General features: G+C 49.3%; 1 protein-coding gene across 19 annotated transcripts in view; it reads right to left on the reverse strand.

The window, feature by feature from the left end:
- The window catches only part of LOC116947431 (calcium-dependent secretion activator 1), a 428,622-nt gene that overhangs the window by 91,297 nt on the left and 311,033 nt on the right, over positions 1 to 26,292 (reverse strand). For 6 of the 19 annotated variants that reach the window (XM_032963159.2, XM_076070599.1, XM_076070602.1 and 3 more), the window contains 4 exons: positions 20,079 to 20,215; positions 19,711 to 19,898; positions 17,984 to 18,157; positions 8,225 to 8,326 (listed from right to left, as the gene is read on the reverse strand). In XM_032963159.2, coding sequence (XP_032819050.1) covers positions 8,225 to 8,326; positions 17,984 to 18,157; positions 19,711 to 19,898; positions 20,079 to 20,215 — 601 coding nt within the window. Of the gene's footprint in view, positions 1 to 8,224; positions 8,327 to 17,983; positions 18,158 to 19,710; positions 19,899 to 20,078; positions 20,216 to 25,513; positions 25,526 to 26,292 lie in introns of all 19 variants that reach the window. The other 13 variants (XM_032963154.2, XM_032963157.2, XM_076070606.1 and 10 more) reach the window with 3 other exon arrangements.

The raw sequence follows: 26,292 nt of genomic DNA on the forward strand, positions 1-26,292 counted from the left end.
CAGGTTGCTTCTGAAAAGGAGCTATACAGCTCAGCGTATCTTACCTGGTAAAATAAAAGTTTCTAGTTTAGTTTATTATCACCGTTACGATGCTTCCTCTTTGGTTCTTTCGGTAAAGGCACGTAGAAGGTATAAAATAAAATAAATCACGACGTTTCGGGCGCAACACAAGCGTTCATCATCAGGCACGATGCTTGTTTACCCAGGAAAGCGTCATTGAGTCTCGTGACTCTCCTGCCAGGTGGGTCCTGCCTCCAGACAACGTTCTCATAGCAGGGGGCAATGTTTGCGATGTGTGATCCGAATTGAGTCACCTGCAAGGTCACTTGTCACCATTTTTATTCACGTACAAAAGTTCGTTTAAATTGATTTTTTTTTATATGATGCATTTCAAGCGTTTACTGTTGACAGCGCACGGCAACAATGATACATTTAAGAGTTGTATGTATATACTATCACAAAGTACAAGTCATAGTCTACTATAAGAAAAACACAAAGATCCTCCTTTACAGCCTGAACAGACTGTTGGGGCAAGTGCTGTTAGCGAGCAGCACCTATGGAGGTCGGCACAGCACACGATGCGGAGGGTGGCCAGCACCACGCCCGGCTGCCTTTGTCTCCCCAGTGACGACGTTTACTACACACCACACCAGGTACTCATTTGAGGCTGAGTCCATCTGGGGAAAGCCCGGGACCAGTTCAGATAATCTTAACCGATGATGGCCGTGAGCGGGAATCGAACTCGGGTTGCCAGGTTCTTAGCGCAGCGCGCTAACCACGACACTCCCGCTCCCCACAACGCACATTTCACGCGCACGTCGAAAACACTATGCTATACCATTTTTTTATTTTACCAGGTAAGGCCTAATCAGCTACGTAACTCTTGGTCAAAATCACGAATCTTTCCAAAACTGTCAAACTTCTTTATCCCCCTGTAGCCCAGGCAACAATCGATATGTGAATTAGCTTGATCTGCATCGAGTGCTGTTGTTGATTGGTAAACATGCAAAGCTGTACCCTTAGGGGAGCTGACGGGACCGGAGTAAATAATGCCTGCGGTAATGAGAAAGTTGGTTGTTTTAAGCCAATTTCCCCTCCAGAGGTTAGTGTGTCAGCCTGCAAGGTGTCTGTACCCAGCTGATGTTAATCAACCACCCAGACAAAGAGAGATCTGCGGCAGCCTTTGGCAGAACTCTATTCTGTTGTCAGAAGCAAATTCATTTTCAGAGTAGTAAACAACCTCTCGGTGCAACCTTGAATGCGGCACACGGGAAAAAAATATCGTTTCCTTCCCCAGCAATGGAATCAATTTCGTTTGAAGACGCTTCTGTAGGGAAGAGCAGCGGCACGGTGGTTAGTGCACTGAACCCAGTGACCTAAGTTCAATTCCCGGCCACGGCTGACATCAGCGGCGAGCGATGTCTGGGCTGGAGCTCGCCCCCCCCCCTTCACCAGCTGACCAGTGGGGTCAGAAGAGCCCCATCGTCTGGAGCGATGGAAGGCTAAGCCTTCATCCAGCAGTGGATTGACAAAGGGCATTAAATAATGACTTTAAATTGAATGAACGTATACGTCTGTGCGTTTGGCTCGCATCACACGTACGTTTGTAGCCGCACGTGTGTCACCGTATGTGTGTGAAACAAATACGGAAGACGGTTCAGTGGTGAGTGCACTGCTGTGACCCCGAATACCTGAGTACACAAATCTCGGTCGGGGTGAACATCAGTGGGGAATCTTATTTGGATACGTTACGGGACACCCAACTTAACCAGCCGGCACTAATCAAAGTGGTAAAGTATGGGCTAACAACAAAAGTGGTGAAGTATGGACAAACAAACGGCCAAACAACGGCCAAACAAACAACGGCCATGTCCGACAAAGTGTAAGGGAGGCCTTCAAGAGCTGTATGTATGTATGCATGCTGAACTTCTTTCGCACCGTACGTAGCCAACCGTGCCAATCGGAGGTGCGGCAAATCGGAGCCGTACAATCAAGCTCGACGCTGGCAAGCGTCCGGAGCGCGTTGATGATTTCCCAACCCCGACAGCCGCTCGCCGGCCGGCACGACCCCGAGCAGTCGGCTGGGCGAGCTGCGCTACGCTCCAACCCCGTCCGCAAATATTGCGCGCGTGCACACACAAAGGCCACAAAACTCCATCCATCTCGCGCGTAGATAAAAACAACACTTTTTCACGACGGCTAATTATGGGGGTGACGCCACCTTCACCACCACCAGCAACTCCACCACCTCCAGTGCCAAGAAAGAGAAGAAAACCACCACCTCCAACCGACCAAAACCTGCTTCCAGCCACCTCCGTGCTCGCCCCCCCCCCCCCGGAGGACGCGTTCACTCGCAGTCCTCTCTGCGCTGTTGCTTAAGGTGGGGAGAAGTGTGGAGCTTTCTGGGAGGAGAGCGACGCTCCTCGGCAGTGCTAATTATCACCTAATCAGCGGAGGAGGGGAGGGGAGCCTCGGACTCACAATGGAACGGCCCAGGATCCTCATCATTTCTCGCCGGACCCCTGGCTGTCGTCGATGGCATTAACATAATCCCTTCTGTTTACATCTCAAATGACATGGACTAATCTACGGCTAAGCCTGCGTGCCCGTGAAAGGCCCCTTTCAGCCGGGGCTCGGAATTAGGCTCGCCCACGGCCAACGAATCGGTCCCAGTGGAGAGTGGCGGCCGTCGTAAAGAGTCCCATTCAGGGCTCTGTTCCATGGCTTGCTGCAGTCTCCCAATAGGACAGCGAGCACGTGTATATATAGTAAAAACGTAGTGTGTGTGTATATGTATGCTAAGGCGAGGTCCCCACGGCTGGTTTGCGTGATAAAAACAACATTTCAGGAAATGTTGCATACGCTGCCTCGTCAACAACAACGCAGCCGCAGGCACCTCCAGCCACCTTCACGCCCACCCAGCCACGCACCTCTCTCCCTCTCTGGCTCACTCCTAAGATCAATGTTGTTGCGTGCATTGGTATCGTTACTTCTCACACTTCTTCTTCTGCTGCTGCTGCTACTACCTTAGCGGCGAGTTCAGCCAAGGACGGGAGTGCGTCAGCCCCGGAGGCGATGCTCCCGCCCAGCACGGCCGGAGTCTATCGCTTGTGAATAGCGGCCCGGGCCGGTGGACTTAGTCGAGGGATTACGACCATCGTGTCTCGTCGTCTCACCGGGCGTCTTCGCCAAACAACGAAAACGCTCCGACAAACATTTGCCGGAGGGAGGGAGGGGGGTGGGCGGTGGTGAAACCGTCGGACTCGCCGAAAAAGAACAATGAGTCAACAACAAATAGGAAGAATTGAGATTCGTAAATTAAATTGTTGTGGTCAAACACGTAGTAGGCTTTCGCGACCAATATCATCCATAATAGAGGAGTTTTTTTGGGGTTAGATCGCGTAAATATATAAATGTGTCGGTAAACCTGCCACCACTAACTAATAAGGGTTGTCACGTAAACAGAACGTGCCAATTCGTCACTAGTACAGCACTCCGGTTGTGTGCTGGAGAGCCAAGCCACAACATTTACAATCTGAGTACGACGTTTCGCCAGTAATTGCAACTAGCTTCATTAGTTGGCTGTGTCGGGTGGTGGCGGGTTTTAACGACACATTTATATATTTACGCGATCTAATCCAAAAACCTCTATTATGGATACTTTTTTTGGGTTAATCCACGTAACGATGTGGGTAAATACGTGCCGTAATTCGTTCCACCACCTGGCACAGCCAAACAAAATCAGGTTGCCACGTGCAGCAAGAGTTGAATGCGCTCATTGTTATTGTTTGAGCTCACAATGGAAAGTTGAAGGGCGATTCTCACGATGAAATCTATCAGGAAATTGAATACGCGACGCTTCGCTTGAAACTAGGCCAAGCAACTTGAGGACAAGATGCAGATCTACGTGTTAAGCTAACAGAGAATTCCATTAAATTTAAACAAGTAAACCAATCAATGGAGCCAAATGAGAGCACACGGAAACAATATTTTACAAGGGAGCCCTGTTGTGCAAAACAATGAATGGTCAAAAAATTCCAAGCAGATTGATGAAAAACAAAAAATATCTAAAGAAAGCGAGCACGCGGAATTAGTTGAATTAAATAGAATGTCTAAATATGCAAACAAAAGCAATATTAGACATGTTATCGTAGGACATTTTTCAGTTGTAAAGCTACATTGTCGAATTATTGCGGTGCTTAAATGAGCACGTGCTTTGGTTATGAATAATAATAATACAATGTAATAATACAACACATTAATAAACACAACGTATCCATAATGATACAACGTATTTATAATACAACGTATTTATAACAATACGTCATGCACTGGAGCTATACCCTTTTAAATCTAATTTGTAAACTCATTTCTTTAGAACTGCTTTTTGTGTTAGGTTTGTTGTCCTTCCCTCCGCACCTCCGATTAGCACGGTTGGCTACGTACGGTGCAAAAGAAGTTAAACATACATACATTAAATAAAACGATAAGAGACGTGGTCTTGCGGTGATTAACATGACCACGATTGCGATGACAGCGGGATGGGCCTGAACGTGAAGTTCGCTTCTCGATTCTTCTCGCTCTGCAAGGTGTGTAACAGCACGAGTTACAGAGCTACGAGATCGTGAATTTTCATCGGATGATTACCGGAGCTCTAGCCTCTCCGTGTTAATGGAGCGCGCGTTAAAGACCGCGCGGCACACAGTTCCCGCGCGCCGGTGATTTAATCCACACATATCCAAATATGAAAGGAGAAAAGGAAAAAAACAAACACAAAACATGGGGGCGAATGAAACTGTTCTCGCACACTTTGTGCTTGAAGACGTTTATTTTTTCCATCGCAAATGAGATAATGAATCTGAATGGGTCTCTCACCTGGCGAAATAAAAGGACGTGTGAATGTTTTTGTTATGACCATTGTGATGAGTGTTTTTATGCCGACGGGGGGGATAAATTCACATGCCGCTTTCGGTGTGTGAATGGAGCCGGCTTATGAGATTATAGTCTGCAAAGATTTAGGTAAAGAATGAACTCAGGACGAACCCATCCACTGACAAACGCACGCAGCCAGGAGAAGTTAATGAGAACAAATCCGAGAAAAAATGTTCCCTGGCTTTTGTAAAAAGGAAAGATTGAGAAACCAAGCGGAGCACAAAAACCCCCGCACTGCGCCCAACTGTGAAATCACAAAGAGAGAAACCCTGGGAAAGGGGACTGGAGGTCTGTTTGTCGCCGCAGCAGCAGCAGCACAAGGCACGTCGTAAGAGACCCTCTCGACACACCAACACTTCTTACTCCTGCTCGTTACGAAACCAAACGGGACGTTTTAAATTCATTTCGCAAACATTGTTATTAATTGCTGTTCTTGTTCCTGTCGCTGTTGCGTCAAGTAAAAAACGGTAAGTCCAGAGTGAAAGTGTCGTCGCCCCCACCCCGTGGCAAAATGCACGCCGGAGGCATTGCTCATTTCTGGCGGTGGCCCTGAGCCAGTGCTGAACATTGCTCCTTCCCATGGCGGAGACAGCCAGCGTATTTAGAGAATTTGGCTGCTATAAACTTCCACACGATAAGCCACTTTGTTGAGCTGTCATCTGTGGCCAGGAGTTAATAGCTCAGTGGGCCTTACCTGGTAAGATTTTAAAAAAAAAAACTGTTTCGTTTTATTTGTATTTATTTTTAAAGCGATTTGTTTACCTTTCCTATACTTTGCACTCCTATCGTGTTTTTTGTACTGTTTGTTGTAACGTTCTGACCTGGCCCTACTGGACATCCGTGAAAAAGAGCTTGATAGTTCATTGGCTGCTTCCAATATAAATATATATTCTCATTCCGGCATTCATGAGATGCCAGCCACAATATATTGATGATGATGATGGCACCCTTCCTTTACCCAGGAAAGCCTCACCAAGTGTCACACCTCTCTCTTTCAGGAGCGCTCCTAGCGTTTGCAAGGTTTGGACAAATTCCATTACGCGAGTTGGGCGAGTGGGCGGAGCCCCCGAAGAGGAGTGGATAAAACACATTTAGCAATGGCTGGTAATCCCAGGCTGTCTGCCATGCAAGTACGAACCAGGTTCAACCACACGTAGTTTCTGAGGTCTGATGAGACGTACTTCCATGTGGCTTGACTTTGTGGTAGGCGTGGCACTCGCTTTACAAAACCTAAAGGTCCAAAATTCGAGTCTATGACGAAATAATTATATTTGTCGAGTTTTTAATTTTATAAATGTAGGGCAATCATTTTAAAATATATAATCAGCATAAAAAAACTGCCTCACAGTGGCCGACTCTCATGAATGACGTCACATGGTCCTTCGTGTCCACTTGTCAGGTGGTGAGATGTTCACCAGGTGGCAAATCGCCCGATGATGCTGGTTGATGCAATCACCAGCGAAACGTCGTACTACTCAAATTGTTAATGTTGTGGATTTACTCTCCAACACACCGGTGGGCTGAAATAGTAAACTAATTGGCGTTTTGTTTACGTGACAAATCCCTTACTAATTGGCTGTGTCGAGTGGTGGAGGGTTATGACATATTTATACTTACGTGGTCTGGTATACAAGTCGTGGGTTTGATCCCCACCCTGACGCCTGCTGTACATTCGGAGTATGCATGTCCCTCTCTCCGTGTTTGCGTGGATTTGGCTGTTATAAATGGCCACGTCATTAGCCACTTCGTTGAGCTATCATTTGTGGCCAGGTCGTCTCTGAAAAAGAGTTATATAGCTGAGTGGGCCTTACCTGCTTAAATAATAATAGTTTATTCATGATAAAGGTTTTTGGGTTAGATCGCATTTATTTATAAATGTGTCGTAACCCTCCACCACCCGACACGGCCAATCAGCAAAAAAAGTGTCACGTTGACAAAAAGACAAATAATTCATTACTTTAGCCCACCGGTGTGTTGAAGAGTGAATCCACATTTACAGTTTGAGTACGACGTTTCGCTGGTAAATACATCCAGCATCATCGGGCAATTCTGGTGATTACTGGCGAATTGCCCGATGATGCTGGATGTATTTACCAGCGAAACGTCGTACTCAAACTGTAAATGTGGATTCACTCTTCAACACACCGGTGGGCTAAAGTAGTGAACTATTTGTCTTTTTGTCAACGTGACACTTTTTTTGCTGATTGGCCGTGTCGGGTGGTGGAGGGTTACGACACATTTATAAATAAACGCGATCTAACCCAAAAACCTTTATCATGAATAATATTGGTCGCGAAAGCCTACGTGTTAAACTGAATAATAGTTTAGTTTGGATTTTTCTTGCTATGGCAGCAAGCTCAACTCCGTGAAGGTGTGGGTCAGATCATAAAATCCCTGCAGTTTGCCACCCTCATTGATAAGTGTGCCAACCCCTATGCCAGTGGTGTAGCTGCCGAGTAGCGTACAGGCGGTGCAACTGCACTGGGCCTACGGGCCAGAGGAGCCCTGCCGCCAACCCATGAAAGAGATGGAGGGGGGGAGAACTGAAGGCAGGGGCCCTATCTGCTACCTTGCTCCAGGGCTGATGCCAACCACATTGTCCTACCACGCCGAGCCTGCACATAAATAAACATCATAGAACAAAAAAAAACGATTTCAAATATTTTTTTAATTGCAACACACAATTTCCATCATTGTAAAACTTTTACCTTGTGCCCAATGTTGGAATTACTTGAATCGGAAAGTAGGGTTGAGCATCTGTGGTGTTTCTCTTTAAATATGTAATCAGTACTGAGTCCCTGTACCACTGTGTATGTGTAGCAGACTATTAATTAATAAACACTAATCATTTACATATCTTTACAAATCCACAGTGTGTGAAGGCCTGCCCACATCGCGTCAGCCGTGGGAGGTTTGTTTAACCATAGCTGACCACGTTGGTCAGTTAACAGTGAGTTTAGGTTGGGGAATGGTGACCCAGGACTGATATCGCACCTCCGATTAGCACAGTTGGCTGCGCACAGAATAACAAAAGCTCTATGCCAAGTCACATTAGAAACCAGACCGACTCTGTTCAAATGCGTTCGGAGTTTTGTCGAAAGATGCATCATAAATCGATCCATGCAGGCGTTATATCAACATCGTAAATGTGGACCGTCATACATCGGAAACCGCGTGTATATCCATTGAAAACCCACGCATATGAGAAGCTGACACTCCAAGCTCCGCACTCTAAGCTCCGTATATGTTTTATTCCATGTGGAACGCTCTCACCACCGTAGACGGCACTCACCGGAAGTGTGTGATTTGATTTTCGAGCAGGCAACGGAGCCGCTCCTTGACCTCCTCGAACGTTTCTTTCTCGTCCACGATCACCGTTCCGATGCCATCCGGCCTGGCAGGTGGGGAGGTGGGGGGACAGCCCACGTGAGGCGCCGCAGTCGCGGGCGGCAAAAGGGCGACAACATGGAGATGCGTGCAAGGGGCCGCCACCTCTGTGGCTACAAAATGCCAGGGCGCAACACGGGGGAGGGGTGGAGGAGATCTCAGAGTGCCGGGCGAGGGGAAGATCCATGGGTACATGGGTCATCGTTTTGAGCGACGGTTTATTTACGCAACTGACAAAAGCTAAAAAGTGCTCACAGTGCTCAGGGGTCACCTTCTCGTAGTGTGGTTGGCATGGGCCTCGGGGGCACGCTGGTGTCCCGGTGCAGTTGCACTGCCTACGCACTCTATCGCTGCGCCATTACTTGTGACCGTGTCTTTGCTCCTTGCTGAGCATTACAGACGTCAAATGGTGCACTTTTGTACAAGACGTTACAACAACTGGAGATTCGGACAAGAGCTCAATACACATCGTCATGTTTTTCCACCCGGGCAAATTCTGCTGGCTGGTTAAGGCAAAACAAAATTCAAATTTGTCAGGACTACCTTATATGTCTGTAAAAATGTACATGTAGAATTGTGAAAATCAGTCACAGTGTCTAGTTTGTTGTCCTTTTATCGCACCTCCGATGAGCACGGTTGGCTACGTACGGTGCGAAAGAAGTTCAACGTACACACATACAAAATTCCACCACCAAAGTCTTAGATAACTTCACGCCAACACCCCGCTTTCATTTCAATCACCTCCCATCCAATTAGCGACTGATCTTGCTTTAACCTCCCTTGGCTTTGGCAGTAGAACCTCGCGTTACAAAAGAGGCGGCCGCATAGAGTGGGTTGCACGGGCCCCACCCTCTTCGTACCCCGGAGCCTACGGGGCCCTCCATGGCCCCGTAGGCTCCGGTGCAGGTGCACCGCCTGCACACTCTATCGCTGTGCGACTGTCCAGGGGTGCGACGGTGAACGAGTGGGTACGTTCAGTTCGGGTTGACTTCGACACCGAACCATCCGGCTAGTTTCGAACATTCCGTAATAAAACCACGTTGCGTGAATGTGAAAGCTCAGCCATGCATGCACACGATGCATGCGGCCAAATCACATGCAAGCATTGTAATCGCGTGGCCTTTGTGAGCCAATCGAGCAGTGAGGAGCAGCGCGTATGATTAGCGGGCGACTTTGCACCGCTTGTGGCGACCAACGTGGCGGTTCACCACATCCGATGGCTCCGCTTGCCGAGAGTGACCCAAACCATCGAGGCCACAGACTTCTCAAACTTCGCCTCTGGTTGCCCCCCCCATCCCCCCATATCGCCGAGCCTGCTTTATCTAATTACATTTACCAGTACTATGCATATTGATACAAATTAGATAAAGAGCACGTGTAGGATAAGTATTTGCATTCATAGGGTGTGCAAATGTCTCAGCAGCAACTCAAAGCACCTTCCATCATTTCTCATCTCGACCATCCTAATGCCCTGCTGCAGCCTCGCCAAGGGCACCCACCAGAAGCGACTGTCCCTGTGCTGCACGTAGCGGCCTGCGGGTCGGGCATGAGTCTGCCGGCAAGGGGCAATGTTGCTGTGCGTTTTTTTTATTTTCCACACAAGTAATTTGCGAGTAATTCATTCGAACTTGGCCAAATGGACCGTGATGCCGGCGCCCACGGATAGGCCTGCTCTTGGTGGGAGAGCGCCACGGGGATCTTTCTGCGTGCAGCGCTGTCGCCCTCCCCCCCCGCACCTCCGATTCGCACGGTTGGCTACGTACGGTGCGAAAGAAGTTCAACGTGCACACGTACGTCCTCTCCGAAGCAGGCGGCGCGCACGATTGCACGAGTGACACAGGCGCAGTATTTACCAGGGCGGCCGCTGCCTGGGTTCGAACCCGAGGACCTCGGCAACGAGCGGCACGTCGACTTCCACGGCACGCCGGAGGGCACCGGGAGCAGAGTTTGCAAAACGCCGGATTGTTCCGCAGCAGTGATTACGCGGCCACAGCACGGGACGAGACACCGCAGGGGCTTAAGCAGTTTTTTTTAACAAATTCCCCGCTGTACTTACTGCCGCTTATTTAGTTCAAGCGTGTTTTTTTTCTTTCCCCCCCCCCCCGGAACGAATAACTAAACCTCCGCACAATCAAGGAAGACGGCCCGAAAATGATGTTACAACGCATATGTCCCATTACCGATCGTGTTCACACGGTCTTATCCAGTCGGGAGGCAAGGACATTCCGAGCCGTGGAAGAGATCGCTGGGGCCGGCCGTACACAATCACCACAGGGGCCGGCCTGCCGTCTGGCTCGCGGTCCGTGCGTTCATCGCAAGGGGGATTGAAAATGAGCAATTTTTAACGGCTTACGAGCGTTCGCAAGAATATGCTGCTCGACAAACCTCTCCATCGCTTCGCGCTCCGAGCGCGTATATTTACACGGAACGCAATATTCCTTTAACACGCAGCGAGTAATGTAGATTAACAGCGCGTTGACGTTCACTCCCGTGATTGCTGTTTCGCTAACAACAAAATAATTCCCAAATAAAACATGTTTTAATAATGATGATGATGACAGTGAAAATTGTGCTATTGCGAATAAATAATGCAATTCACATGTTTTCAAAATGCATCACATTTTACATTTATATTGTCCATATTAAAGTGAAAATAAATATATATGACGTTTGAAACGTTCATAAAATGTTTCAGCCAATTCACCTTTTTTTTTTAATTCCTGGGCGGACTACGCAACTGAAATTTTCACTGATAAAGAATTTCACTTTTATCCTCCCACAGTTCGCCAATTGGCAGATCGTGTGTGGTGGGGTAAAGTGTGAGCAAGCTCCCACCTCTCCTGTCCGACGACCGCGTTGCTGGACGCATCGTAGCATTGTAATTTTCGTCTATTTACATAATGTACGCCTGTGCATGTTGAACTTCTTTCGTACCGTACGTACGCCACCCGCCCTGATAATGCACCCTGTGGCCCGGTTCCAATGTGGAGTCGAACAGAAGAGTGCAACGCGGTGATTGAACGGTGGCGTTAGCGCACCAACACTCTCCCCCACAGCAACGAAAATCACACTAAACACACGTCTGCCGTGTCCGTGTGTATCCTTTCCCGTGCGTGTTTTTTTTTGCTTCTTCAAGAACGGCACGTAGTACACAACCCGGACGCGAACACACGCGCGCGCGCACGCGACGCGGTCCGCTTTGTGTGCGCGATCGTACGCGCCGATGTTTAAGAAGCCACGATTCATATCCTGAGCCTTATCTCACCGCGGCTATTTTTGTTGTTGTTTAACCGTGGCAGAGTGCGAGGGCTATCGCGGGAGGCGGGAGGCGGGCTGTGCCCGGCGAGCGTAGAGTAACGGGATGGGCCAGATAATGAAGTGGTGTCTTTGGTCACCGGAGGTTAAACCTCTTGGCAAAAACAAAAATCCCGAGTTTGCCTGTCATTTCCTGAAAAACGCTAATCCGGGCTTGGGCTGGGGAAGGGCAGATGATTAGTGTGGCCCGATCACTGCTCCATCCCTCCCTCCCACCCACCCACCCTGCCTCCCTCGCCCACTCGCCCGCCCACACGCTGCCCTCACCCCCACGACTCTGCGTCGCTCCACACAGACCTCCCGACCTGCACGCAGCGTCTCTGCCCGCGAGCCGCCCTGCCGCCGTTGTCACGGACGTCGTGAACGCACACACGCACGCATACACACACGCACACACGCACGCATACACACACGCATACACGCACGCATACACACACGCACACACGCACGCATACACACACGCATACACACACGCACACACGCACGCATACACACGCACACACACACGCACACACACGCACACACACACGCACACACACACGCACACACACATGCACACATGCACGCACACGACGCAAACACACACGCATGCACACGGACGCACACACATACGCACACATACACACACACGCACGCCGCGCTCCTCAGCACCTTACTCCACCATCGCTGCTGTCACCAGTCGGGGCACTCCGACAGAAATGAGAGCACCTGCACTCGAGCTCTTGGCAACTTTTGGATCGTCTCGGGAGATTTCTCCGTTTGAACCTCCTGCTTGTTAGAGCTGCATGCGAACCGGCGTGCCCCGTAATAAGGCTCACGGCAGAGGTTAATTTGCAGCGATTGTTCGCCACAGGGGAAAGATAAAAAGTGACGTTGAGGATGAACTCCCAGAGGCACGAGACCTCGAAAAGGTCAAGCAACAAGGCCTTGGCAAGATTATTTTAATCTCTCTCTCTCTCATCTCTCTTCGTTATAAACCCGTGGAATTGTGCAGCTGCCGAGTTCTGCATCAAAGTGTGTGATCTCCAGGCAGATAACGCAGATTTCTAGCGGGACTTTGATGACCACAGACATATTTTGGCTGACCTCTGTGCATCAGACGAATTGTCGAAGTGCACGTTGTAACGTAAAGCTGTTTTGATTCGCCTGCTTTCCTTTCCGTAATAACTATCAAGCTGAGCACGGTTTGCTACGTACGGCGCGAAAGAAGTTCAAAGTACGACGCGCTACCGTGAGTTTCACAGTGGAGGTTAAAGATCCCCTGACGTCGAGGGCATTGTACAAATTTGCCAAGTTATAAAAATGAACGGCAGATTACTCATTGGGATCATACGCACCGGACAGCAATCATCGCCCCCCCCACCCCCATTGCGAAAAACCTGAGCGAGGCTTTCCTGGGTAAAGATGAATAATAATAATTACAAATAGTAATTCGAATTTACAGCCGTGTGTTAATCCACTGCTAGATGAAGGCCTTCCCAAGCTGTGCACGCCACACGGGGTTGTTTGACCATACTTCACCACGCTGGTCAGTGGCGGTTGGTGGGGGAGGGAACCAAAAGCGTTTCAGATACCACCGATTATAGCCATGGCCAGGAATCAAACTCGGGTGGCCAGGTTCATATCGCAGCACGTGAACGTATCGTTTTATACGCAGTTCATTACAATGAATGAGCTGAATTTAGCGTTAGCAGAGACATCCATGAGAAACTTCATTACATTAGAAGTCAAACCTCGTGGTTTGTAAATAAGATTAATAATGGTAATGTACAAAGAACAAATTACTTAAGAGAATATTTCCTGACAAAATTTGTCACGCCAAACTGTGGATGATTGAAACATGAAAAACTTTACGCAAGTCTTAAAGCAGTACTGAGGCTTTTAGACTCGTCAGCACTTATTTTTTTTAAATCTTAATTTCGTAAAGAAAAAGGTGCAGCGCTGCAATTTCCTGCTCACACCACCGTTGCCAGAAGTGCCTCCACTACTGTGGGCTCTACAGCCCCTCTGCATGGTCATTGGCCTTCTCTTCCATGCTTGCCAGAAATTTTGGAGGATGCAGGAGTACCCATTCTTGACCCTACCACCGGAACACATTGACTATTTTATTTCATTAGGTGTACGATTCTGTCAGGCTGTATGAATGTTTGTTAAACTTATTTCGCACCGTACGTAGCCAACCGTGCTAATCGGAGGTGTGGGGGAAGGACAACAAACTAACATAAAAAGCAGTTCTAAAGAAATGAGTTTTCAATCTAGATGATTTAAAAGTGCATAGCTCCAGTTTCTTCCTAATATCGGTAGAGCGTTCCAGACGGCCGAAGAATCGCATGTGAAAGCGCGCGATGCGGTGGCCGTCATTGTTCACTGGCTAGCCAAAGGTGTAGTGTATCATGTAGCATAGTGTAGTGTATCCTCGTGTAGTGTCTTCTAGAATAGTGTATATAGCATCTGGAAGCACGCTATGCAATGACCGTCTATGTTCGATGGCTAGCCAAAAGCCGCTGCTGCCAGGATGACCGGAGTTTGCTCTCTCGTGAGGGAAGGTCACTTTGCCCGTGTAAAGCAACGGACGAGATCGGAACGCACGCACACACGACGCAGACACGCGGCCGCGTTCGAGAATCCATTGAGCAAAAGCGAACAACGGCCACATCAGCGGCTGGGAGGCCAACTTGGACAGAAGGTCCCAAGTTGTAAAGAGCAAGGTGCGACACGGGTTCCTGCGTGCCCTCTCTCTGCTGAAGCCCGAGGTGGGGGTTTAATGCCGAGCAGCAGCAGCCCCCGCGTCAAATAACTGGCACGATCCACAGACACGTACGGCCAAAAGAGACAGTGAAATTGTTTTCGCGAATTAGAAACTCTTGTTTATATATATAAAAAAAATTTAATCAGCCTAACGGTAGGCTTATTTCAAGCGAAAACATTTTTTTCCAGGACTTATTATCACAGCGGTTGTCATTTGTCATTTTTTTTTAAATAAATAAAAACTAAGGGATTTGCTTTATCCCCGAAAGGAAATAACATTTAATCTATCGGCCAATGGGCCGTCCAGATTAGTGTATTCAGCAGCATTTGTTTAAGCAAGGAAATCTTGTCGACCTCACGACGACAGCTCATCGGCTAGGGAGAATAAATTAGCGACGTCAAAATCGGTCAAAGGTCATTCTAGTTGCAGTCCACGGGCCAGAGGTGAAATTCGTACCAACTGGGGTAGCACAACTCCAGCAAATGTGAGTGCATTTTTTTTATACCCCACTCAGTTTGTACATATGTATGTATGTTGAACTTATTTCGCACCGCACGTAGCCATCCGTGCTAATCAGAGGTGCGGAGGAAGGATAACAAACTAAACACAAAGAAATTAAACGTTTACCGGACAATTCACTGTTATTGGCCACGTAAAGAAATTGGAAGCCTCTAAAGTCACGCCACCCCAAGTAGCACTGACGAGTTTGACACCGATCTGGACCCGTGGACTATCTACACAAGTGCTACTACGACACATTAGTATCGGGAAACCAGCAGCAGCTACATTTGATCTATCATCCATCTATTAATGCGATTAAACAAACCTGCAACTTGTTCATTTTTAGAATATAGACATATGATCGTGACTCACGTGTAATTATCATGATGTTCTGGAAGGGCATGTGCTCATAACTAGTACAATCTGAAAACCAAATTATCTGCATCTGGGCCCACAAACATTGCAACCAGAGAGTTTACTGGTCTCACCGCCAGGGCAGTGTCAGCCCCACAACGTTCTCTCAACGTTGAACAATACAAGAGCAGGCTCCTCACCGTCCCTGCTTCCCTCTGCCTATGAACACTCGTGCTTTTCTCTGTCACACGCGTTAGGATCTACGGATGAAATGATCCTTGCAAATGTCAATTATTATTATTATTATATGGCCGGTGTTTCTGTAAGGCGTCTTGAGATGCGATTGCATGCGGATGCTCTATACATCCGTATTGTACTAAATACATCAATATCCACTCCCCACCATCCATGAATTGACGAATGCATACCCCGTGGAGTATGATGCTAAAGCCAACAGATAGCAGACAGAGCCCGCTACAGATTATTCGTGTTTTAATACGACCTCTTGCCAAGGCAGCATCCACACATTCGTTTTAGAAAGTACCTTTTTACGTTAACATAGCTCTTGTCATTGCAGGCAAAGTCGCCTGTAGCATGAAATGAACTATTGAAATGCATGACGTAATGCCCACTGGTGTAATTCCCCGTGGAAGCTGCTGCACCGATGTTGCGATTCCTCCGACCATCATCATGCCGTGACGACTGCCTCGGCGGCGATGGCCGCTAATGACCAGCGCATGTGCGCTTGCTTTTAATGATGCCACTTTCGAGGACACCGCTTGTGATACCCGGCTCTCATCGCTGTTCGGCAGCTGCCCATTGCATGCGATTGTGGCCGTGGTGCTTTTCTCGAGAGGCCTGCAGCATTAACTTTTAATTACCGAGCACACTGCCAGAACACATGCCACGTATCAAACACACTGTCAACGCGTGCCGCCCGGCGGAAAGCACAGCAGTGCAAAAACAAAACGGTTACAAATTAAACGAGCCGGGCGTTTGAACCTCATCGAACTTTGTCTGTGTTGCGTGAACACTTTAACGGAGAGCATTGTTCAAACCGGCAGATGCTTGTGTTAATATTCCTGGCTTGTATGTTGTAATAAAGGCACCTTTAAGGGTGGCGTTAATATCAGGAGCACCTGTAAGCTTCGGAGATGGAATCTCATCAATTGTTATTTTGTGTCAAGCTTCAATATGAAAACCCCCTTCTCGAGATCCAGCCATAAAATCTGCAGAACATTAGGATGCATACCGGCTACAATTGCACTCAGTAGCATGTTTCCGTCTGATGCAGCAGTGCAGGAAGAGCAATGGAGACTTTGCCACTTAATTCCTGTAGTCATTGTAGACTCTTTGGTGTGGCCATAGGTGTTTTGTTCAGGATTGTAACCGATGTAGTTGCGTGACAATAGCCAGCCATCTGCCGTCAAATGAAGCCTGCATCATAGGCCTGCACTTTCTTGGAAATATTTTCTTATGAACTCTGGATTTTAGTGCTGCAAGCGTAAACAATGCTCGAGGATAGCCGGTTTATCCCCATGTACAGAGCTCACACGAAGCATCCTCGCCGCTAAGCATTCGTGTGGACCGAGAAGAAAATGTCCCAGAAATGTAACGAGGCAAAAAACGCGCGCGTGCTACGATATTGGCAAAGCACCCGAGAGGGGACACACGAACGTCTGGCCGCAAAACGTGCAATTTCCGTGACGTTTTTCGAGTGACCCCCCCCCACCCATCCGTGAAACAACTTTGGTTTCAGGTAAAGGTCTCTGCTCCACAGTAGAAGTGACAACAGGCAGCAAACGGACCACTGCCTTGCAGACTCAAGGCTTGGTGCTGCCCTGATGAAAACTTAGAAATGCCACGATAACGTAAGTTTCTGTTGCCACTTAATTGTATATGCGTAACATTCTGAATGTAAGACGATGGCTGTGCCGTACTGCATCATATACCATATAATACCGTAAATATGTTGGAAATTAACATACAATCCAGTTTGTTAATACATGCACAAACTTGAATGCTGTATTGACAATTATAAAAACGGTTTTGAAAAGAGTGACTCAGCGCAGTGCGCCGATGATGATGGGGTCACCGCCCCAGCGCCCGTGTTGTTGACGCATTTGTGCAAACCACATGCCGACGCGTATTCATGCACCGCCGCGTATGAATACACCGCGGGTCAAATACACGGAAACATCCCATTTACACTTTAGAAAATAATGGCGCAAGTGCTGTGAGCAAGTACCCGTGAAGGCCAGCATGGCACTTGATACGATCGGTATGGTCAGGATCGATCGCGGCCAATTTTGTCTCCCCAATGTGGTTGTTGGTCGAGGAGCACAGCGGGAACTTATTGTGAGGCTGAGCAATCCCAAAGGAGATCGAGAGCAAACATGTGGACCGGTAACTTGCATCGTGCTCCACAGCCAGGAGTTCAACATAACGCGGCGTAGCGGCAAAGACTCCAACCCCGCTCGCTGCAGCACAGGATACAGATGCACAACGAGACCCGCAGAATCCGCACCGACTGTTCGCTTTGCACGTTAACTCGTTAAAGAGCGCGCTTGCCCAAACCACGCGGACGTTGCCGCATTCCCAACATTCAGAAGGAGCAATTAAGCGGCAAAAACCGGTAACGTCTGACGGGCACCAGCCCAGCGCGGCTCATGCATTTATCACGGCGTAAATGCATGCGGCATCTCTGTGTCACCAGGCCACACCCCCGAGCCTCGGTTTACCCACCTCTTGGGCTCAAATTTCCCACCAGACTTTGCGTCTTTGCGGGAGCCGCGCTTCGACTCCTTACGCTTGAGGTCTCCCTCGCCCTCCGGCGCGGGGGGAGTTGGAGACTTCTCCCCCTCGGCCGTCTCCGAGGCCTGGCCCTGGGGCGCTTGCAAAAGCTCAGCGCTTCCTTGGCTTTGTTTTTCCCCCCCCCGCCCATTCGCGTGTTCGGTGTCGGTGGACACGTTAGGGCGGGGAATTCGGTCGATCGTGTTGTGGGTGGATAGGTTGTTGACGGGGCAGTGGACGGTTAAAACAGTGGGTTTCGTTTGAAATTGAACAAGGTTTGGTTTTGGTCAAAAAGTGGAATTAGACAAATTAATGAACGGTTTGGGAAAGGGATTATAAACAACAACAACGACAATAGAGTTCAAGAGAAGAGAGGAAAACACACTGCGTTAATAAATTAAAATAAAAGGTGTAACAAACAATGTGCAAATAATTAAAGGAAGCATGCGATGACGACAAAAAGCTGTCGCGTGAACTACAAATTAGTCACGATAATAAATCAACACATTTGCCACTAAAACATTAATCTCATTTGTAATTGAAGGACAATTTTCACTCACAACACGCGGTAAAGCAAGCACTGGCTAAGCTATGTTGGAATTAATCAGAGGAAGCAACTTTACATTCACAGTTTTGCCTGCTACTAGGAAAGCCAACAGCACTGAATTAGCAAGTAATTAGACGTGATGGTAAATTCATAAACATATGTAATCATAGAGATATTTTTTAAGTAATTATTTTCCACATTCCCACACTGACAGGGTTTATTTTATTAACAAATTAAATGCCATTTCAAACAGCTGTCACAAGAAAACAAAAACAAGTCAAATTATAATTGGCGGAGCTATGCTCAATATGTAAAAGTTTTACAAAGGAAGAAACAAATACATTAACATATTTTTAGCCAACTAATATTTTGACAAGAACATTATTCGCGATGCGAGGTGAGCAATCCTGGCATAATCACTCGTCAAATATGAATGATCATACTTGAATAAAATGAAAGTGACTGATGTTTTCATTTTTTTACTTCCATAGTCTGCTGTCACGAATTCTCTTTTCACCCAAATATCATCAAAACATTTTTTTCTTTCAGACAATACAAAAAAACTGTACAGAGGAAATGCACATTAAATATGCCAGTGCAATAGCGTCTCGCGATCCACTGGCACCATTGAACTGACAAATTAACGCTACCCACGGCTCATCATCAGACCAGATGACGATGGCTGGCAATGCAAGAGCCAGCCATCGTCACATACGTATGGTTAACTCTCAAAGACCCACACAGATACATTCACACGTTAATTCCTGCTCTGCCATCTCCTGGCCAACCTCACATTCTACAACAGCTGGTATTCCCTCTCCTATCCAAGCGCAAACAAGGGTCAGCCCTGACGGGCTTGAGCACATTCGGGGTTAATAGGTCACAGGGAGGAGTATGATTCCCACCAGAGCTGGTTATAGGCCAAATGTGAAATGATCGTAGGTTAAAGGTGAATTTGTCAAAGGGTAAGGGTCAATTGGTCGTAGGTCAAGGATGAATTGGTTGTAGGTCAAAGGTGAATTAGCCGAAGGCTAAGGGTGACTTGGTCACAGGGTAGTGTGGTGTGGCTCCGGGCGGCGTGATTGCAGGCCTGGGGTGACTCGGTCCCTCTGGCCAAGGCCGCCTCGTTCACCTGTTGCCGTGGACGTGCGACGCGCAGAAGGCGAAGCTGTAGTGGAGCAGCGTGGGGTCGATCATGGTGCCGCGTTCGGCACGCTCGTCCAGGTCGCTGAGGTAGCACAGGTGGCGGTGGCAGCCGCGAACGCCGTAGCGAGCGCAGTACTCGTCCAGCACGAACACCTGGCCCGGGCTGAACCAGCCCTGCGAGGAACACGGCGACAGGGCAAACGGTACTGTACGTACGTCAAAATTATTTCGCACCGCGCGTAGCCAGCCGTGCTAATCGAAGGCACGGGACATAATAGTAACGATAGATCAAGCGCGCCGCCCCAGCCGTCCCCATGTCCACGGCGACGGGACCTCCTCGGTCGGCTGCCTCACCAGGCAGGAGTAGGAGTCGTTGAGTCGGTGGTCGAGGGTGAAGCGCTGCATCATCTGGAAGAGCGAGCCGTGGTCGTAGGTGCACGGGTTGGCCGAGATGAACTCGTCCATGCCGTGCTTCTGGGCACGGTCCGCGTCTGCCAATCGGGGCAGCACACACGCGCACGTGACAACGGAGACGCACAGACAGAGAGAGAGAGAGACGGACAGACGAGAGAGGGCACACGCAGGCAAGCTTTGACACGCGTCCGGCCGCGATGACCGCCCGCCCGCCTGTCGGGTGCGGGCGAAGGAGGGAGGAGGCCTCGTCGATCCGTTCGGGGAACTCTTCGACGGAGTGGAATCGAGTCAAAGCATCTCGGCGCGCCAACGTGCGGAGGCGGTGTGGATTTCCAGGGCCGGTCCTGAGTGAGCGAGCGATGGAAATTCAACATTTATATGGCATGGGCCATTTTGTCCAAAAGAATGACCACTTTTGACTTCCCTTAAACTGGTGCCTATTTTATGAACCCCACAGGAATTATGATGATGATGGGCTGGGTTGATCCCCGCTTGGGATTTGGAACTCGCAGCATTTCAGGAACGGATTGAGGGTTCTGCCACAGCGCGATCCGTCCACATATAATCACTGTTTTGTTGCAAATAATCAGAACCTTTCATTAACTGCTTAATGAAAGGTCCTGACTACACGCAGAGACGTAGATAGTCACTCAAAAACTTTTGAAGTTTAATTGCACAGACGCTCTTGGTATTGTACCTTGAGCGTTGTTTGATTACAATGTCATTCTGTACCTGTATTTTATGATTCACAATTTATGCTTGGATCAGACAGCGCAAGTAAAGTGTGTGTCGTAAACCCTTCTCCGCCCGACACAACCAATTAATAAAGTTGTCACGTGAACAAACGTGCCAAATTTTTCGCGCTTCAGCAGCACTTGTATGAAGGAAATCGATTCGCAAAACATTCAACAATTGCGTACGGACGTTTCACTGGTAGTTACAACCAGCATCATCATCAGGCAAACTGGCACCTTGTAGGCCTGAAAGAGGACATTGCATGCTGTGGCTTCATCTCTATGTGGTCCACCAACTTTCAATCAAATTTTCCTGAATGGGAGGCCTGTGGCCAGTTGCATAAAATAATCTGAACCGTCCGGTCCCCTCCCCCCCTGACCCAAGTAAAATTTACCTCTTGATTTGCAGCACGAACTGAGGGGAAATTTTTGCTCAAGATATAACGCGTTGCCATCAGACAATCCACAGACCCGTAAGCACAATCATAAACCCTAAGTCTCCCTGAAGATTCACGCAAAATTGATAAACACAATAACAGGCAGCCGCAATCTACCGCCGGACAAAGGTCTCCATCTTACGATACCACAATCCACCACGCTCCTCACTCCGGCACGCGAGCCGATCTCATTGCTCCATCTCCGTGGTGCTCGTCCTGCCTGCCGCTTCCTCTCCGGTGATTACCGAGGACAACCCCCCCCCGCCACCCCCCCCACCCCCCCGCCCCCCCCTACCGCACCCTCTCGTTTCTGTGAGAATTAAGGCCTCATAGACTGGAGAAGCCAAACACCAACTCCAGTCCTCCTGCGAGACTCAGGCGTGTGACCAATTCATTCCGATTGCATAGCAGCACAGCATCAGTGCCCCCCATGGAATGGTCACAGCTTGTATGCTAAAACTATAATCTTCAGCATAATCTGAAAAAAATCTGGTTATTATAGAAAAATATACACGCACGTATATCTCAAAACAAATGCTCGCGCTAACACAGAAAGATTTCCACGGTACATTAAAAACCAGGTATCTAATGATTCACTGATTAAATTGATTCTCGTGGCTCACAATACATGCGTTGAATAGCTATGGTGCAGGAATCGATTAACCTGACATGTAGGTTTGTTTTCGAAGACAACGGTACGATTCACAATTGATATTTGGAATTGGTAACACAATGACCCGGCCAAATCTCCCATCATGCTACACAGCCAAACAAATTAAATGGTCACGTGTTCGAGCGTCTAAGCGCACCGATCGTCATTGATTGAGCTCACACAGGGGAAGAAGAACAAATCTCACAACCAAACGTCGAGCAATTAGATAAGACGTTTCCCTTGCAACTCTGCCAAGCATCTTCAGGACAGAATCCGAGAAGTGAGAATAACTGTGTCACCCGACCCGGTTTCCACCAATGGTCGGATAGAAGGAGACAATGCGGCAGGACAGATGGGACAGCAGGGGAAGAAACACGGTGCTCGCTAACGGCACTTTGCCCCAACAGTCTGTTGAGGCTATACGGGGGATCTTTGTCTTTGCTGGTCTTGCTGCCTGATCGCGAGCCGTCATTGACTCACGCAGACTGCTCCCCAACGATTGGCTCTCCCGGCAGCGCGATGCGCGCGCACACACGCATTCAGCCCCGCAGGTGCAATAATCACGCGTGTGCACGTGCCCTTCTCCCCACCACCTCCGCTTGGGTGGCAGCGTAAACGTCACAGGGTAACCGCCGAGCCTGCGGTCTACCTACACACATAGCGGGATAAGACCATGACCGGACGCATGAAGCATTACACGAGAAAGTGACCGTGAGATAATTTGAGTCTGCATGGCGCATATACGTATATGGGTATCGCAAATGAGCATGTTTTCTCGCTCAAGGTTTTCTTAAAAGCACGATAGGCAGTATTCATCTCGGTGGCCCCGAGCCACCGGTGGAAATTCCACATCCCTGTGGCAAGGGATGAGTCTACTCAAAACGGTCATTAGTTTATCTAATCCCAGAGGGATGCTGGGCTCAGCTAATCCTCAATGGGAATTTGATTTCCCAAACTTTCGATTGGAAGTCAAGCCACATTGCCACCTAGCTTGCTTTCCACTGTAGACGCGTGTGTGTGTGTGATAATACACCTATATATACACCTATATATCACACACAGCGGCAGTGTAAACGGTGAGCATGCTGCGCCATCGAACCTGGCGATCAGAGTTCGATTCCCGCTCACGGCCAACACCCGTGACGATTATCTGAACCGGTCCTGGGCCTCCCCTAGGTCGACACGGCCTCAAATGAGTACCTGGTGTGATGTGTAAAAACATTACCACGAGGGAGACAAAGGCAGCCGTGCGTGGTGCCGGCCACCCACCCCCTCGTGCGCCGTTCCTGCCTTCATAGGTGCTTGCTAACAGCACTTGCCCCAACAGTCTGTTCAGGCTATACGGGGGATCTTTGTCTTTATAGACCTAAATGTAAATACATGCCTAGCCCTTTGTCAATACGCTGCTAGCTAACAGCCTCCCCATACCGTGTGGGCTGGGGGGGGGGGGGCTCTCTGACCGTACTTCACCGCGCTGGACAGTGCCACTCGGTGAAGGCCGGGATGTTGAGCATAGAAGTATTGCGCAACAATGGAATTGCTGCCCTGCCCTCTGCTACCTGCTGCGTAGCTCTGCATGGTGGTCACCTATCCAAGGACAATCCAGGTGCAACCCTGCTTAGCTTACGGAGATCTGAACAACAACACAAATCTCAAGGAAAGTTTGCGGAGGAAAATAAAAGAAAGACCAATCTTGCAATTGGCTTTGGAATTTCAGTCCCATGTGGCCTACTGGCTTTTGGCATTTGGCACAGAGCTAATGTTTTGAGCGACAGACTGGCAAAACAAGATTTCACATCGACAATCGGGAATACAAATCAGTCCACTAGTATCGTGATGCGCAAATTCTAAAGATAAATATTTAAAATTACATCAGTTCAATTATTCCCATTTTGTTGGCATATGGAATTTACAGATGTGTCATCTGTACGCTGCAAGTATCACACGGAATCGAATCACCGTGTTGAAGCTACCCATATTTATTTGGTGATAGTTGAAGTTCCAACTGGTTCGGCGAGTGGCCTTTCTTGAATTTGTTTTTAAAGCTATCGTTCTTAAAACGGTCGACACGGCGCATTTATAAAAGGAGAGCACCGAAATAAACAGCCTCGCGGACAACCCACGACATCAAACAGACGATTAACAAGAAAACAACCATGAAAACAAAATAACTTTGCAACTAAACAAATACATACGTCAAAAAAAAGACGGGGGACAAACAAAAACGAATTAAATGAAATCACAAATTAACTAATTGGGGGTCTGACACTGCACGGGAGCGCAGTAGTATTAGTCAAGTGCTCGAGCCAAGGTGCATGGACTGTGACATGCAGGGACAACACGGTACGAGTAGACCGGACGCACGCACACACGCACGCACGCACGGACGCGTTAACGGCACCGAGTCACGATCCTCGCACAGCAGCGGAGTGGCGGTCGGGGCACAAGGCCGGTGGATGGGAGAGCCTGCATCTAACAGAGACCAGTACTGCGCCAGCGCCAGTAAAGCCGCCAAGGTTTGGCTTTGCAAGGCGGTAGTGCCGTGGGGGTTTGGGGGGGGGGGGAGGTGAGGGAGAGGAGACGGTGCGGGATTGAGGTGGAGGGGGTGTGGGTTGGGGGTGCGGGGCACCCCGTGTGAATCAAGATGGAATTAGTGCGGATGCATGCAGGGCTCCAGGCGATATTCCCTTCCTCGCGCCGCTCGGCGGGGCTGAAACAAGCCCTCACTCGCTCAGTGCCGACCGTGCGCACCGCCCCCCCCCCTCCTCCTCCTCCCCCGCGGGGGGCGCCCGGCACGTTGGGAGGGCCCCCCAGGGCGCTGGGGATCGGATCGCCCACCGGCTCACTCTGCCCCCTGCGCTACTCCCCAGGTCCTAGCCATGCGCGCTGAGACCCCAGTCAATTATTCCGACTGCATCTCCCCTACGGCTTAACGGTGCCGCTATTCCCGGGCATTCTCGCCCATCTGATGACCGACCGAACTCAAACCTGCTTAGCTTCCAGATCTGACTTGTGATTTGGTGTTAGGCTGCTGCTGCTCTCGTTGGGGATAATGAAGCACCAAACGATTGGTGATCATGAATCGTTGCCATTTTGCCAATTTGATGATTGTTCGAGTTGCCCTGTAGTCCGCCGTACATCTACACACGACAGCATAACCCAAGCCAGCTGCCCCCGCCCATGATAGTGATGGCACCAGAACATGTGTTGCTATCAAGAGGGCATCGCTCGGATCGTAAGTCTGCTCCTCTCGAACGAGTGGAATTAACTTGCAACTACCGAGAGCCGTCGGAATTTTTCCCGTTTACTTTTTCCCCCATCTCTAACTGTCCTGCTAACGGCCCCAATCGCTTTAAATAACCCCGAGCTGCTACTTTAAATGAGTGGGAACGGGGGTAGCACCGTTGCGGCGAAGCATCCGGTGGGGCTTGTTTCAACGAGGAAGTAAAATACCGCCATCTGTAGGAGAAAAGATGCACGTGTCGGCCAATAATCCACGCGGATTATCCCGTGGCGAGGGCGTGAGCCCCCCACCGTGAGACGACAACTTACCCTTCAGTCCCACTAGGGTGTTAGCAGAGCGAGAGGAGACAGAGCACACACGTCGTATAAACACAAACAACAACAACAACAACAACGCGCGCCGTGAAACGAGTAAGAAGGCTGCCGCACGCGGTCCACGTCGGCACGGGAGACGGCGGTCGACGGAGTGAGAAAACCCTCGGGCGAGCATGCGGCGGCGGCGGCGACGGCTGTGGTGCTGGTGCCATGAGCCGCTGTCATCCCCTCCTCCCCCACCGCGCACTCCACCCGCCACCCTCTCCTTTGAGACGTGCCTCGCCAACGCCCGGGCTTTTATTGATACCGTCAATTCGCAGCACGGCGGAAGACTTTAATTGAGACAATTATCGGAGGAATTTCAAGTAAATTAACAGATTTGCGAAAGGCATGCTATCGTGGTGTCGCCTTCATCGCGTCCTGACAACGTCCCGAGGCAACGCCGCGTTGAGGCGCTGGCACCCAGCGCCGCCACCGCCGCCGCCGCCGACACGCGCGGACGGACGCGCACGAAGCTGGCACAGAGCACGAGGCCGCCTACAATGAGCGTGTCCGAGTCCACGCGGTGGGTGGGTGTGTTCACGAGGACCTGTCTATGGGCAGCAGAACGGAGTTGTTCAGGCCCACCGGGTCAGCCAATGGAATTCTGCTCAGCCGTGACAATGGTTTAAAGACGGGACTCAAATAATTTATTTTCCCTGCGGTTTAGTTTTAAAATGTCTCTGTGCAGTCTGCGCTTCTGTCTCAACTCTTTACTGAATGTAGAGCGCTAC

Source organism: Petromyzon marinus, chromosome 30, assembly GCF_048934315.1.
Source record: "Petromyzon marinus isolate PM22_M1 ecotype Great Lakes invasive population chromosome 30, UKy_Petmar_22M1.pri1.0, whole genome shotgun sequence".
NCBI classification, from domain to species: domain Eukaryota; kingdom Metazoa; phylum Chordata; class Hyperoartia; order Petromyzontiformes; family Petromyzontidae; genus Petromyzon; species Petromyzon marinus.